The following is a 16384-nucleotide window of genomic DNA, read 5'->3' on the forward strand; positions in this document are numbered from 1 at the left end:
TGGTGGAGCTGTGTGGCTGTTTGTTGAAATCAAAGATCTGTGGAAACCAAAAATGTTGTAGCAACCTCACAAGGTGACATCAAAATTGTTGGGAGTCAGAACTCGCTTCGAAGTTTGGCTCATGTAATTATTATGAATTGTAATCCATAATTTATTATTTAATTAATAAAGCCAAGCTTAGTCCCTGATGAGTGAATGAAGAAACTCTTCACACAACAAAGAATGATCACTGATATGCTTATTTCTAATCGAGTCTCAGAATTCAATAACTAAATAGCCCAACTTTACAGATGAATTATTCTGTGAATAACTTCTTTCTTTAACTACTGGCATGTAATATAACTACTGATAAGAGAAAAGAAATATAAAGAATAATAAAGTGGGAATGAAATCAGATTAATGAATGAACTTCATTGTTTCCTTCACAAGTATCTACTGGCTGAAACTTTTTGTGTTATCTAGAACTGTTTACTAATGTTTCACCATCATTAACTGCTGCTCCCGTAAACAAATACTCTGTCTCAAAAATGTGATATTGGCTTATGCTAACACATGCAAAAATAAAAAATAACTGAACAGAAATGCATATGTAAAAATGCACAGAAAAGTCTAATGAATTAAATAAATAATTGTTTCAATAAATATTGAACTGTATTTAATGCATGGGCAAGTAATAATCACAATATGCTTAAACAATATTTAACCATTAAATCTGACTTCTATTCATTTCTGGTTATTGTCCTGTGTTAGCAGCACATCCTGACTTTATTTTATCTGTCAGCCAGACCCTCCAAATTCAATGGGTAACTGTGCTGTACTGTTACAATGAAATGCACTGTAAACAGATATTTACCCATGTATTAAATACATTTAAATATTTATTGAAACAATTACACATTTAATTCATACATGTTTGAACTTTTATGTACATTTTACATATGTTTCTCTGTTCAGTTATTTTTTTATTTTTGCATGTGTTAGCATAAGCATTATAAAGCCCACCAGGTATATGTTATGTTTATGACAGTGTCATGTTAGTCTTATGCACACCCCTTCAAATAAAGTGTTAACTAACTTTCTTATATGATGTACAAAAAAGTCAGGAAAAAAGGAAAATGCCATGCATTATATAAAAATACAATTTAATTTCTTTTCTCTCTATCTTTTAGCTTTTGACTACAGCTATGCTGCCCGATTCAACTTCAGCTCTTCTTCTCCTGAGCGTCCTCCTTGTTCACTCCTCTGTTCTGTCCTGTCTTATCGGGACCCAAAGAGAGTGTGATGCTGCTCGTTTTGTACCAGGCCACAAGATGGTGGGGAAAGGTTTTGATATAGTCACACTACAGAGAAAAAGAGCTCATGTGATTGATGTGAAGACTTACCTGAATGAAAGAGAAACCTGCATTCTCTGCTCCAACCCTCTTCAAAACCATGCCTACCAAAAAGTAATTAAAGATGCATAAATAAGCAGCAGCACGTCTGACTTGAGGGATTAACAATAATGCGACATTTCTTCATTTTAAGCTTCCATCATCTGTTGTGGACTGGAGTGCCAGCAGTCAATGCAGTGCTGACATCATCAGCAGTTATCACACCTCTGTTAGGTACAGTATTTAAACCGGATTGTGAACACTGTAAAAGTTGAATCACATAATTAAACTAACAATTACCGGATATTTGATACATGTTCCAATCAACAGTGTATGTTTATTGGACTTTTGTGTGGTAGACCAACACATAGTGGATAATTCTGAAGTGGAAGCTAAATATGAAATATGTGGTGTGCATTTAAACTGATATTCTGATATTTATAAATATATTCAAGTGGAACCAGTTGACTTCATAGGTCACCTAAAATAAATGTATAATTCTTTAAAAAATCTATAAAATTCACCTTTATTCTCAGTTAAGTTCACAGTTAAGGTTACAAACAGCATCATGAAGACCAAAGAAAAACAAAAAAAATGTAGTAAAGTTTGAAGGAGAGTTAAGTTGTAAAAACAAAATCCCAAACTTGAGACAAATCATGGAGCACGTCTAGACTGTCAGCTGAAAGGTATCAAAGCTATGGAGGGTGTCTGAGGTTGTGTATTTACTTCTCTTTCCCTGTAGCGCACTGACCATGTTCTGCAGAGCGGGGGCAGCCTTATACACTGTAAAACATTGGGGCCACATTTAGTTGTGTCTACTATCTTCTAGTCTTTAATATATATACATTTAGTTTTAGATTTTTAACCTAAATATGTGAGTTTGTGAAAGACAATCTTACAGTATTTAAGATATGTTAGCTTTTCAATCATTTTGTCAAACCTAGAAGAGTTGAATAAATTAGAGTTTATATGTTAGCACTAAAAACACTGAAAGAAGAAAAACACAGGAATGGGAACAATTTCCCAGAAATTGTTCCCATTTGTTACCTCGGCATGGTTTTGTATCCAGAGGTGGATGTGTGTTACATTGATCTGACTTTGGTGTGTTATTAAGGCAAATGTTCAGTTTAATAAGTTGTAAGTCTCTGCTAAACGTTTTTGAGCAGAATTTATGGTTTTATGTCGATCTTTGTTAAATTCATTAGCAAATGATCATTTTTGTTCTAATCAAAATGAAACAAGAATTTTAATTATTCTAATATAAAATATGTATTTAATTTAACTTGATAAGGTGAGTGAAAATAATACAGAAACGTGTGAAGGCAGTTTTTTTTTCTTGCATATTGTGAAATGATTATTTGGTTTAAAGTCCAGTATTAAGTTAAAACTCACAATTCAAGATTAATGTGCTAACAGAACTTAAAAAACAATGTTTAGACAACATGTCTCTTCTTGTTAAATGAACCTAACGAACTTTAATTTCCGAGTTAAAACCTAAACAGTTTTCTTATTGACTTTAATTGAATTTTAAAACAGCAGATGAACTTTTATTTTTACGTCGAGGTCCCTTCAAATATTTTATGGTCTAAACTGTAAGTCAGAAATGTTCTCTCTAGTCAAATCATTTCTGTTTCGAGAGAGCGGTTTGTTGCATAGTTCACCCCTCATTTCTATTTCACTTTGTCTGTTGTGACAAGACAACTTAACATCTTTAGTCTGTGCATATAAAAATCTGACTCTGACCTGAAACCCGACGTAAATTCAAGTCACTCCTTAGTCCTAAACCAAACCCCTGACTCAAAGACAGCACTTCTTATGGGGACTTACAAGGTGAGAAATCCTAAAACACAAACACAAATATATTCACACACACAAAGGGACATGTGCTCAAGGACCATCCTGCAACAATGAGAATCAGTTTAGTTTTATCACTAAGTGAAACATTATATAGAATAATTCCACACATATGAATTTTTAAAGCCTTTATTTCTGTTAATTATGAAGATTTTCAACATACAACTAATGCAGACCTAACTTTGAAAATTGGAATAACACAGCAAAAAAAAAAAAGAATTTTAATACAGAGGAATGAAAAGTGTGTTTGTTACCTCCTTAGAGGTTATTTTCAAAAGTAATTTTAATCTGAAAACTGAGCCACATATGGAAGCATTTTCTAATTTATTGAATGTAACTGTAGTTTATGAATACCTGCCTAAAAAGGCTGTGGTATTAAAATAACAATAGTTATATCAATAATTTCACTAACCTAACTACCTTATTGAAAATATGAGAAATGAACTGTATAGATGTTTAATAATAATTACTTCCTTTAAAATGTCCAACAGCTCTCTGATTAAGGCTTACACATCCCAAGACACCAATGATTGGACGGTAAGAAACAACTCAAAGCTGAACATTTCAGAATATTTTCAATGCAGCCCTGAGTTTTGATAACACAACCCTGATAGAAACCTTGCTGGCTGATTTTCTTTCTTTCACCATTTCATTTCAGTTAATATGTACTCTTCCAAGAAAGTATTTTGTTATCTTTTTAGTTTCCATTCAGTTAGAACTGAAGTAAGTAATTAGAATAGCGGAAGAAAAATATGGATTCTTATTTAACACCTTATAAACTACATGTGTTGTCTATATTTCATCAGTTTGGCTTGGAAATTGAAAAGGTTTTGTTTGACAACTTCGATGTGGGAGGAACCGGCTCCGACGCCTACAAGTTCGCTTCACAACAGATCGAAGAGGACCGCTACACTTTCAGCACACACAGTGTCACCTGCAACCACTATAAGTATAATGGAAGTTAGATTTTTTTTCATCGAGTTCTGACAGGTCATGGTTATTGAAATAATTGTCTAATTTTGTCTTGGTGTCTAGATTTATATTATCATCCACACCTCCCTTAAGCGTAGAGTTCAAAAAGCAGTTAGACATCCTGCCAAGTCACTACAACTACTCTACTGAGAATGAGTATAGAAAGCTCATACAGACCTATGGCACACACTACTTCAGACTGGTGAGAACTTTGGCACACACACATTGTGAATAAGTTACAGATATTTTTCTGCAGGGAAGCATTTTAAAGAACTTTATACCTATTTTAGGTTGATCTTGGAGGGCGACTGAGACAACTGATATCTTCACGAAGTTGCTTGTCCTCCCTGAATGGGTTAACCTCAACTGAGGTAACAAAATGCACAAAACAACAGATTTTTACACAACCATATGTGATACTTCCACGATTCTAACGCCCAGGCGTGAAAGTAAGGCGATATGGTCTGGTACTGCGTACTGTACAGTACTGTTATACTGTTTATAAATTTCTTTTTTCTCTAATTTCTTATTGTTTCTGAACTGGTTGTGCTGTGTGATGGAGCCTGTACCACTCCAGGCATCTCTCTCTCTCTCTGTGTGTCTCTCTCTCCCCTCCACTGCCCTCTTGACTCTTGTAGGTTTCTCAGCAGCCTTCAAACTTTTCTCCTCTATAACGTCTGTCTGCAAAATGTCCCAATTAAAAGCAAATGATGATTATCTACCCTGAACAAAAATATAAACGCCCCATGTCAAATATAAGAGTGTATATTTGGGTTACGCAATATATAGAGAAATTCAAAATATCTTTTCAGTAATTACTGATCTTCATATCGGCATTGATAACATAGTGGTATGGACTCTTGTAGCAGATTGACAGTGCTTTGAACATGATAAGGGTCAGGTTGAGGAATTTGATTTTGACCAAGTTGGCTTCGGGGCATGCTGTGGTGGCGTAGGGGGTTAGCACGGTTAGCACGTCCCACATTTGGAGGCCTTAGACCCGTGGACGTCGCGGGTTCGACTCCTGGTCCCGACTTTGCCGCATGTCCTCCTTCAAAAATGGCGCCGGCTCAGCTGGCTGCCTGCAGACGCAGCTCCTGTCGTGTGTGTTAATCTGTGTATAAAAAATTCTTGCTGTAACTGCAAAATAATTTCCCTGCTGGGATGAATAAAGTAATTGTTCTTCTTCTTCAAGTAGGCAGTTAAAGACAGTCTCAGGTGTGATGCATCTGTGCAGACAAAGTCTCATCACCTATGTGTATCGCTGGTCTTAGCCGATCCCGTAGATGGACAAGCCCGATATGGCGATCTTGCAGTGGAGTGGTCACGTGGCTGACAAGGATGAGGTCAATTTGCAGGAGTGCCAGTCTGTTGGAAACAAACTCTTAAACTGCCTTTGATCCGATAATGGACATTGAGCCGTACAGCTACTGCTCTGGTGGACATCCTTGCATCCAGCATGCCGATGACACGCTCTTGTGACATCTGAGGCATTATGACTTGTGAAAAAATTTGACATTTTGGAGTAGCCTTTAATTGTCCCCAGTTCAAGAAATGTCCAGTTGTTGCTCATTTTGTCTGATCACCAACTGGACATGTCCCACCCAGGTACTAGTAAACAAAAAAAAAACAAATCATTGAGTAATGCTCACTGACAACAAGTTGGATTAAAAATTATACACAAATCAAGAGAAATATTCCTTTTGTACAATAAATATCAGCAAATGCTCATTTATAGTTGTTAACTCCACATGGCAACAATGTTTGACATGGAGCGTTTATATTTTTGTTCAGTATAGTTGTGTTCATGTTACTCTGCTCAGTTAAAACAGCACAGCACACCTCGAAAACAACTGCTTGGTAACTTATAAAAGACGGCGCTTACTGATCGGATTGGTGCGTTTGATTTATAGACTGGGACATTTTACACAGGTGGTTCACAGAGACATAAAAAAATTCCACTTGCAGTGGGAGAGGAAAAACAATATATCGCTTATCATTTTAAAATAAAATAAGACTAAAAACCGGGGAAACACAGCAAACAGTGAATTTTTAATTTAAGCGACATCAAAACCTGATAAAAGTGCAGAAAACAATAGCTAATTTGTTCAAAAGAAAAGACAGAGATGAAAAAGTTACGGCACATGCTACAAAGTAAAATTGTTTAGTGAGGTTTATACATGCTAGCTATGAAAGAGTAAAAAAAATAATGTAGGCTACTCAAGTAAAACTACAGTTATTATTATTATTATTATTATTATTATTATTATTATTATTATTATTATTATTATTTTACTTATTTGCACATTGTACCTCATTAAAATTATTGTCGTAGTACCGGCAAGAATTTAAAACTACTTTCACCCTTGTTTATATTATTACCATTACATGAAGCTGCAAAATATGAAGTTCATCGCTTCCAACAACCTACTTTAAGTATTTTCAGTGTAATTTTTTTGTTTGTTTGTTTTGTCCATTTTAATTTCCAAGGATTTCTACATGAACATATTCTTCTCTGCTTGTGTCTGGCTCTTTATGTGAATGTCTGGTGAAATGCTGCTTTTTTACAAATCTCTTTCCTATTCTTCCATCCAGATCCACTCCTGTTTATCTATGGGTGTTGCTGTTGGCTTGGGGAAGATGAAAATCTCTCATGTCCCAAAGTCTTGCATGGGTGTCCTACTAAACCAGGACTCTGCCACTAACTTCAGCTCTGGTCTCCACCGATACTACTCTGAGGTGTTAGGAGGAGATGGTTGGTTGGGGCAGTTTACAATTTCCAAAAGTGATTCCACAGCCCACATGAACTGGCTAAAGAGCCTGATAGAACGTCCAGAGGTTGTTTCGTTCTCCCTTCGACCTCTCTATCAGCTCGTGCCAAGCAAGCTTCAACAGGCAGGGGTGAAAACTGCTATTGAGCAGTATTTGGAGGACACTTCTGTGAAGAAATCACCCCAAGAGCCAGACTGTGAGGGTTCTACTCTTAACATGTCTTATAACTGCTGCCCTCTGCACGCCTCAAGGGGAAATCTATCAGTGACCATTGTTCGAGGCTGGAATCTATACGGAGATGTGATTGGAAAGACTGACGGGTGGGTTGATGCAAAGGTAAAAAAAAACAAAGACCTTATGGAACCTGATGAGCACACCTTTTATATGGCTCCTCTTTTGTTCACAGCTATGCCAAGATATACCATGGTTCCATATCCCACAAGACCCAAGTGATTGTATCTGATAATCCTCATTGGTACGCTGAGTTTGATTTGGGCAAGGTCAGTAAACGTTATCATCACAGATTAGCTGAAAAAGCTCAATAACAGACAAACTAATCTATTTACTATAGTGTTGCAGCAGAACTTAGAGAGTTAATGCCAGAATCTATTTTTGCAAAATAAACATTAAATTCCCTGCAGTGAGAAAAATTGTGTTTTTATGCATCAGTCTTGAAAGAAAGCATTCTTTGGTGCCACCAAACTAATTTGTTAGCAAACATTTTATATTGGGTCAAATATCATTTATCAGAAATGTGTTGTAGTTTCCATTGCAACAAAATTATGTTAAATTATTGATTATTAACTAATTTGTGCTTCAACTTGTTGTTTGCATGAGACAGCAGCCACAATAACAAGAAAATAGCTCCTCCCTTTAGGCCTGACTTGTTCTTGTTTCGGTTCTCACAACCAACCTGGATGTCTGTGGACATGCGGCTCCCACACTCACTGCTCTGCTAATCTTGTTGTGGAGTCAGGAAGTGATAACCCTCTCTTATTGCTTTTACAAATCAATCATGAGCATAAAAAGTTGGCTGCCCAAACAACAAATGTCCAAAACAAACCTTTAATGTCAAAGTAAAAACTTTATGAACAATTGTTTTTAAAAACCTGTTTGAAATAAATAAATCGAATCAAATAAGACAAATCAAAGTAAACAATGATATGTAATGCAGACAAACAGCATATTGTGCAGGCAAACTTAGGGAATGGACAATCAACTCCATTTCTAGATCCAATCCAGGCTGTAGATTCTTTATATTTTGAGATAATGGTTCAGCACCTTCATGAAAAAGAATTTATTTTTACTTGATTAGACCTTTCACATTTCATGATGTTTATGGTCGAGTACAAATGAAAGTAAAAGCAGAAAAAAAATCTGAAAATATTTGAACAGAAATCACTTTACACATACTGTACAGTATATTGTACACACATATATAAACAGACAAAGCCTAGCTGATGCATTTCATGCTTTGTGTTTCGGCTAAGATTACACTGCATTTATCAACTTTTGAGATGCGAGATGCTAACAGTTTTATTTTCTCTATCACCTAAATAATTTGGCTTTGAATGGGAAAATATGCATCTGAATAATTCTCCATTCAAATTTTCTCCTGAAGGTGGACACAAGCCTGGCTCTGAAGATTGAGGTTTGGGATCAAGACCCTAAATATGACGACCGGCTCATAGAGTGCGAGAAGGACCTGATCCCGGGCACTCACACTTTCACATGCAAATCAGCGTTAGGAAACGTTGAAGTTAAATACACGCTGACCTGTGACCCGCATCTGACTGGAGAAAAGTGCAGCCTTTATAAACCAACTCCTTAGTGACAGGAGATTGGTGAATTTTGGGAATGAAAGCATTTCATTTCATCATGTAACATTAACTCACTAAATCTGATAGAAACTCACAAATTACACTTAATCACTTAAGTTTGTTAACGACCTAGCTAAATGTGTAATTATCATACAATGAAAAAAAAATCAAGATTCTGTGTAACATTTAATCACAAGAAATAACTACGCTTTAATATATGCAACCAGAAATTGTGTTCCCTTTAATGACAATAAAATTTGTGAAATTGATACAAATTGTTGACTTTATATATTTTCAACAAAGTTTTATGAATTATGTCTTATATGTGTTAGTATAAAAGAGAGAGAAACGTAGTTACACTACAGTCCGTGTCAGAAAACTATTTGGTCAAGACCTTCTGTATGCAGCAAAGCGGAGAACAACCGATCAGAAACAACCTGATCATTGTTTCTGTCAGGTTTACAGCCTTAAAATAGACAAAAAGAAAAGAGAGACAAATGAATTGGATTTTACTCGTGAGGAGAGCAGAATGGAGGGTCTGATTTTCATAGTCTCCAAACTCGCTCTGTGAATCTTTTCTTGCTTTTCCTCCTTTATTTTGCAATCATGATGCCCTAATTTACATTGGTCAACAGTTGGTCCTAAAAGGGTGGAGAACAAAAATCAGCTGCCAACACACAGTCATAAATCTTTCTATACAATGAATCTCTTGTCTTAATGCATGTGAGGTCTCAAAGCAGTGTCTCTCTGGGTCACAACCTTTGATCCTTAGCCTTTTAGTGTTTTTCCAGTTTTATGGTTAAAATCAAGAGGCGCTGATGAAATTTATTATTTGAAATTATCTTTCATCATGTAGTCATGTTTGAAACAGTGAAGACATCTCATGAGCCAAAATATTCAATGTTTTTTTAATATTCTTATTTATTACATAAAAGGTCCAGGCACCAGTAGGATAAATGTAACTCCATCTCTCTAAAAGACTATGGAATAGGCAGCAAAAACCACAGCAGCTTCCAGTCCTCTCAGTCCTATCTTTGAGGAAACAGAAAAACGTCTGGCTTCCCTCGCTGTTTGCTCCTATGTCACTTGTGTCCAGTGTTATCTGTAAAATAACTGTGTTCCTAAAATGTTCAAAACTGATCTAAAGACAAACAGTCTGCTGCAAGTAATTCAAAAAGGAGACAACATGCACATAAACCAGCTCTTCAAGTTCAACTTCTGTAGCATAAAACCAAACTTCTGCAGAAGCCAAAATAATTAAATAGTGAAGGAGTCCACTGTAACAACCTCGCTTTGAATGTGTGAAGCCAAAGCAGCTATCAGAGTCCAAGAGGCATAAATTGGGTAAAAAAAAAATGTTATTTCTCTTATGACCCTCCAGTAGGGCTGGGTGATAGAACTTAAAACTAAAATATTTTTTTCATACTATATCCTTTGTTAATCAATTTTGTTCATTTTGACAAATAAGAGAAAATGATTTCAAAAAGTGGGTTTTATATCAATCAGTTGTATGACAGAGTGTTAGGACCAGGTTACAGAGACTTTGTTTAATAATACTTATTTCCACTTCTGTTTAATCCAAATTTAGTCAGCGGCTTCATGAGGCCCCCAGGGCTTCAGGGCCCCATAAATGCTAGTATTTTATCATGTCTGTTATTGCGCAATAGCCAGCCCCGCCCTTTCCTCACAACTCTCCTGGGCTAACTACTGACCAGTTCTCTGTCTAACAGGTCCGGAAAATCTCTAAGACCTGGGTATTACCCTAGAGGAGATCTATGAGAGATAATCTGTTCAAACTGGTGGCGAAAGCGATTCGTCTAGCTCTAACTACCTCCAATCCAGAAGCTACGACCCTTTACAGTTAAGAAATAATCAGCTGAGTAGCCCTCGCAGCTGCATAATTCCAATAACCACTTCTGTTAACGGTAGCTCGCTTCCTATCATATAACTCGCTCTTGGAACCGGCTAGATTAGATTTAGTGACTTGGATGTAAGTCCCAGGGTCATTATTTACACTCACCAAAGGAAATTATGGAGCCTCCTACTTACTGGAATCATGTACATTAGTTTTACCTTAATCAGAAGAACTGACAAACAATTAAATGACTCAATTAATTCCAATGTCCACCAACCTCATTAGAATTTTATAGTATAAATTTATTAAGCAAGCTTAAGCAGGGATATGCGACATACAGATCAATAATCAATTGTATATAATTCAAGAGCAGTATAATAAAGTCGACATGTATAACCATACCATCCTGTCTCTTTCCCTAACCTATGTCACAATTTCTAAGATGGATTTTTATAGGAGCAGATTCAACTCATACCCAGACGATGGTGGATCTTTTAGCAACAGGAATTTCTAGCATCCTTGGTCGAAGTCTTTGTCTGGTGTGGAAAAATCCTCCTTAGAAAGGAATCAAAGCAGAATGGGTCCAAATCCTTTTGTAAAACCCAGTTTCTTATCCCTAAGGGGTCTTTGTCCTTCCTCCAAGTCTTGTTGCAGAGTTGGAAATTGTTGGGTTGAGACGGGACCGACGGTCGAATAAAGAACCAGAGCTGAGGCGGTGGGATCCAGTCCTTTCTTAGCGGTGTGAAGTCCGAGCTTCACCGTGGTTCCAAAGTGCGGTCCGTTGCTTAATCTGCTCTTTCGTGTTGTCTCTTCTTCAGCGCCGCCGGACTAGGAACAGTTGGTTCCTCTTTTCAGCCTGTTTTTATACACTTCTCTACCATATGTGTGTATGTAGAGTGTTCGGTCTACGTGACTTCCTGAACATCTGCTGCAAAGCCCCGATGGCCCCTCCTGTCTGCTGACTAGTGTGGAAAGTCCCATTCTTCCCCAACCCTGTTGATCTTAGCCAACCTCATCGTACCACCCATCCTGTGCGCCCTGGCCATCTGTTCAGAACCGCTTGCGACATTTCCTGTCATCAGGACCTCACCCATAAATTCCTCTTCTTTCTCTAACTCACTTTTCCATCTGTTACAATCATTAAACACATTCAACCTGTATTAAACCCATTTGAACATTGACTTCAAATTACCACAAGTTTGATCTTCAGTTAATAATTAATCACATCTCTCACTTATTATAATTCATCAACCATAAATCATCAACCATAATCATTCCATAGTTAAATCATTACAGATCACATTTCAGAAAATACATTTCAGAAGGTTATTATGTGATTATTTGTAGTCATTTTACTAATTATATTCATTCATATTCAACTTAATTAACTTTTAATCAAACTACAAGATTACTTATTTTCTCTCAGGCCTCTATGCACCTTTTCTGCATGCACCCGGAAAGATCTCACACCCTATGCCAGTTTTCTTGACAATCACAGACAACAGATATATAAATGTCACATTTCTTTATTGAGATTATCAATGCTGCTAAATTAGATTTAATGATTTCAGCATACATAAATTAAAAGATTTCTAATTGTTTAACATTTAAATGTAAGACTTTAAGGAGCTGGCAAGTTTACATTGTAAAAGTTCAAAGTATTCATAGTTAGATTGTTTTGTTACCACAGCTACAACCCTATGCTGTGAGATTAATCTTTGAGTTTGAGCCCTGTTTGTTCACAAATATAAATTAGTAAACTACAATTTTAGCTTACTGCATTTTAGGTTGGCCAATAAACTACTCCCCCTCTCCCAGATTTCATTAAATCTAACACAGAAGCTTCTTCGTCTGTGCATAGACTACAGACTGTTGCACTCAAAAACAATCCCAGACTGTCATCAAATCCCACGGATACAGGAGATCCTAGAAAACCTCAGGGGCAATTCCTTGTTCACAGTGTTGGACCAGGGGAAGGCCTACCATCAAGGTTTCATGAGTGAGAAAAGCAGACCATGTACAGCCTTTATAACACCTTGGGGACTGTACAAATCAGTTAGAATCCTATTTGGGCTGACAAATGCACCCCAGCTGCTTTTCAGCCTTACATGGAAGGATGCCTGGGGTGACTCAGAGATGAAGTATTATTTTTACCTGATTCTCATTCTCCTGGATGTGTTTTTGCATGTGGGTCAAGCGAGTTGCTCCCAACATGACAATAGATCTAACTGAGCCAAATGAGGTCTTGGAGGAAATAGTGGAAGAGATACATCCTCATACTGTTCTGTATGACACACAAGCTGTATGGAAGATAAGAAGCAAGATGACAACATTTAATGAAGATGAGACAAACAAACTTTGCAATATTGTAATATTTGTTAAAATACTTGCCTGTTAACTTACCTTTAATCCTAGTTCTTGTGGATATTATTGTTCTGTATTGACAAAAATGTTAAAATGTTGTTAGGCAACTTTTTTGTGGCAGAGGGTGTTGCACCTTAGAAGTATTTCATTTAAATTATTACTATTTTTTAAAGTTATGGACAAAACACTCTGTTATCCATTTATTTAATACATTTCTTTTGTCTTATTAATTTTATTGTTTAAAACTTTATGCCTAGTTAAATTTGTTCAAGCGTAGAAGTTTTACAGAATTAGAGCTGTGTGCTACGTGTTTGTTTTTGTACCGGAAGTAGTGACAGTTGTAAAGTTGCAACTGGAAGTAGAAACTATGTAACGGTTTTTCTGTGCTCCAACGCCCGGCTGTTCCAGAGATAACAATTCCAAGAAAAACACACAGAGTGGAGCAAATCTAGTTGCCAAAAATAAAGAATAACTCCTGTCTGTGTTATGAGTGAAACGCAATCACAGAATTAAAATACTTCAATAAATTTCAATCACTGTTACCTTGTTCCGTTATTGACTGAAGCTAAATTTAGAGTTGCTCTTTATGTGTTTTTTCTGACTTGATGTTAAACTATTCCTTCATTGCAGTTCCGGAAAAACTATTTATTCTACTGGAACAAAAAGTTCCGGTAGAACTGTTTGTTCTGTTAGCGTAGATATTTTAAAAAGATCACTGCTAAAATAAAATCCTCAAACTTCAGCGGCAGTTACAAGAAACAAAGTAACTACATTCAATTGACCTTTACACGATGTTTTGTATGAATATTTATCTCTCCAGGGCTGCTGCTTTATAAACCACAGTTCTCAGCTCAGCTAACTTAGACGTTGCTTGTTTCAACTTCTTTTCAGTCTGCTTTGGACAGGTAAGATTTTTTTAAATGTAAAGAGTATCTTTGTTTAGAATACACTACAGCAATTAAAAATATTGCGTGTTTATTGAGTTATAAAAATTTTTTTATAGAAGATATTTTTCTCATGAATTTATTAGAAGTGCACCGATTGCAGGTTTCAGGCTGATCACCGATTAAGAATCTACTAAATTCCTGACCTGCTAATTTTGATTTTGGACAATATAATTTTTTTTGTCTGTAATCTTGCTAAATATAGGAAGAAAGTTGATGAGTTACCAACAGTGGGGTGACTATTGTTAACTACAAACATTTAGACATGATCTGCTTGGCCGGTCTACTAGTCAAACCTCTCACAGCAGAGCAGAAGATAGCAGTTGCTTTAAATACGTTTGCCAAGGTAGATAAAATCGTTGGATAAGATCGGCTTCACATGTAAAAATCGCCCGATCACCGATTTCCTAAAATTAGGGAAATCGACACAGATAAATTGGATGAGTGATAAATCAGTGCAGCCCTTGAATTTATAATTCCACTGATATTAATGTGGTGGAGCTGTGTGGCTGTTTGTTGAAATCAAAGATCTGTGGAAACCAAAAATGTTGTAGCAACCTCACAAGGTGACATCAAAATTGTTGGGAGTCAGAACTCGCTTCGAAGTTTGGCTCATGTAATTATTATGAATTGTAATCCATAATTTATTATTTAATTAATAAAGCCAGGCTTAGTCCCTGATGAGTGAATGAAGAAACTCTTCACACAACAAGGAACGATCACTGATATGCTTATTTTTAATCGAGTCTCGGAATTTATTAACTAAATAGCCCAACTTTACAGATGAATTATTCTATGAATAACTTCTTTCTTTAACTACTGGCATGTAACATAACTACTGATAAGAGAAAAGAAATATAAAGAATAATAAAATGGGAATAAAATCAGATTAATGAATTAACTTCATTGTGTAAATGCTGCTCCCATGAACAAATATGCTCTAAATCAAAAATGTGATATTGGGTTACGCCAACACATGCAAAATCTAAAAAAAAAAATGAACAGAAATGCATAGGTAAAAATGTACATAAAAGTTCAAATGCATGTATGAATTACATGCGTAATTGTTTCAATAAATATTCAACTGTATTTAATGCATGGGCAAGTAATAATCACAATATGCTTACACAATATTTAACCATTAAATCTGACTTCTATTCAGTTCTGGTTATTGTCCTGCGTTAGCAGCGCATCCTGACTTTATTTTATGTCAGCCAGACCCTCCAAATTCAATGGGTAATAGTCATGCTGGCTCCAGTTTCTTAACCCACATGCTGAACACCACCAGGAAAACAGATAAATTAAGTTTATTTAAACCATAATAAATGGTTCGGTGAGTGGTTCGGATCCTTGGGGTGGGCACATTGATTCGTCTGCACACTGAAGAGCAGCAAAGAAAGATGGTGAGTTCGAGGTTGTCGGAAATGGGAAGGTCAAGAGAAATTAAACTTACTTGATTTAAAGCTCGCTTCTGCCTAGAAGAGAGGAAACTGTGGGTTTGTGGTCTTGGTTCCTTTGTGGGTGTCTTTGGAGTAATCCAGGTTCCAGACAGAGGTCTCGACTGAGTGAGTTCTGGTTGATGATGTGGAGACTGCGGTGGAGGGCGGACAGATAAGTTCAGGCGTGGAGGAAAACAGAGGAGCGACCCGACTGCCAGCTGGGATCGCTATGGCTTTATGGCTAATTTGCAGAGGCGGAGAAGAGACACGGCAACTAGTGGGTAACTATCCACGGCATTACGAGGGAGGGAATCCAGGAAGCCAGGTCCTGGGCTTCACAGGTAGTTTCCCAAGGCGTCACGAGACTCTCGTGACGAGGGAACAGCTCAGAGAGGCAACAAGAGTCGATTACTAGAAGTTCTTCTAAGGAGAGCACAGAGAGTTATCGCTAAGGGGGCTCAGAGTACCATTACTGGCAAACACTCAGGCGACAAGGGGCTGGCAGTCTGCTCCTCTTAAGCTCCAGGAAGATTGAGTGATGAATAACAGGTGCGCTGACAAAGTCAACGGGCACGCCCCTCCAGGTGTGCAGCCTCTTGTCACCATCTGGTGGATGAAGGTGAAAGCAGCAGGCAAGCAGAAAAAAACCCACAAAGAAAAACCAAAAGCCCCAGTTCCCAACAGTAGTGCTATACTGTTACAATGAATGGCACTGTAAACATATATTTACCCAGGCATTAAATACATTTAAATATGTATTGAAACAATTTTGCATTTAATTCATACATGCTTGAACTTTTATGTACATTTTCACATATGTTTCTCTGTTCAGTTATTTTTTTATTTTTGCATGTGTTATCATAACCATTATAAAGCCCACCAGGTATATGTTATGTTTATGGCAGTGTCATGTCAGTCTTATGCACACCCCTTCAAATAAAGTGTTACCTAATTTTCTTATATGATGTATAAAAAAGTCATAAAAATAAGGAAA

At 36.7% G+C, this 16384-nt stretch overlaps 1 protein-coding gene across 1 annotated transcript; it reads left to right on the forward strand.

Annotated features, from left to right (window-relative positions):
• Positions 1 to 1098: 1098 nt before the first annotated feature.
• On the forward strand, positions 1099 to 9689 carry LOC116719344 (perforin-1-like). Its single transcript, XM_032561838.1, has 9 exons — positions 1099 to 1445; positions 1525 to 1604; positions 3716 to 3761; positions 4031 to 4173; positions 4260 to 4398; positions 4487 to 4567; positions 6792 to 7288; positions 7375 to 7468; positions 8590 to 9689. Exons 1-9 carry the CDS (start codon positions 1185 to 1187, stop codon positions 8797 to 8799), a joined length of 1551 nt encoding a protein of 516 aa, XP_032417729.1. The 5' UTR covers positions 1099 to 1184; the 3' UTR covers positions 8800 to 9689.
• The last annotated feature ends 6695 nt before the right edge of the window (positions 9690 to 16384 follow it).

Source organism: Xiphophorus hellerii, chromosome 5, assembly GCF_003331165.1.
Source record: "Xiphophorus hellerii strain 12219 chromosome 5, Xiphophorus_hellerii-4.1, whole genome shotgun sequence".
In the NCBI taxonomy this organism is placed as follows: Eukaryota; Metazoa; Chordata; class Actinopteri; order Cyprinodontiformes; family Poeciliidae; genus Xiphophorus; species Xiphophorus hellerii.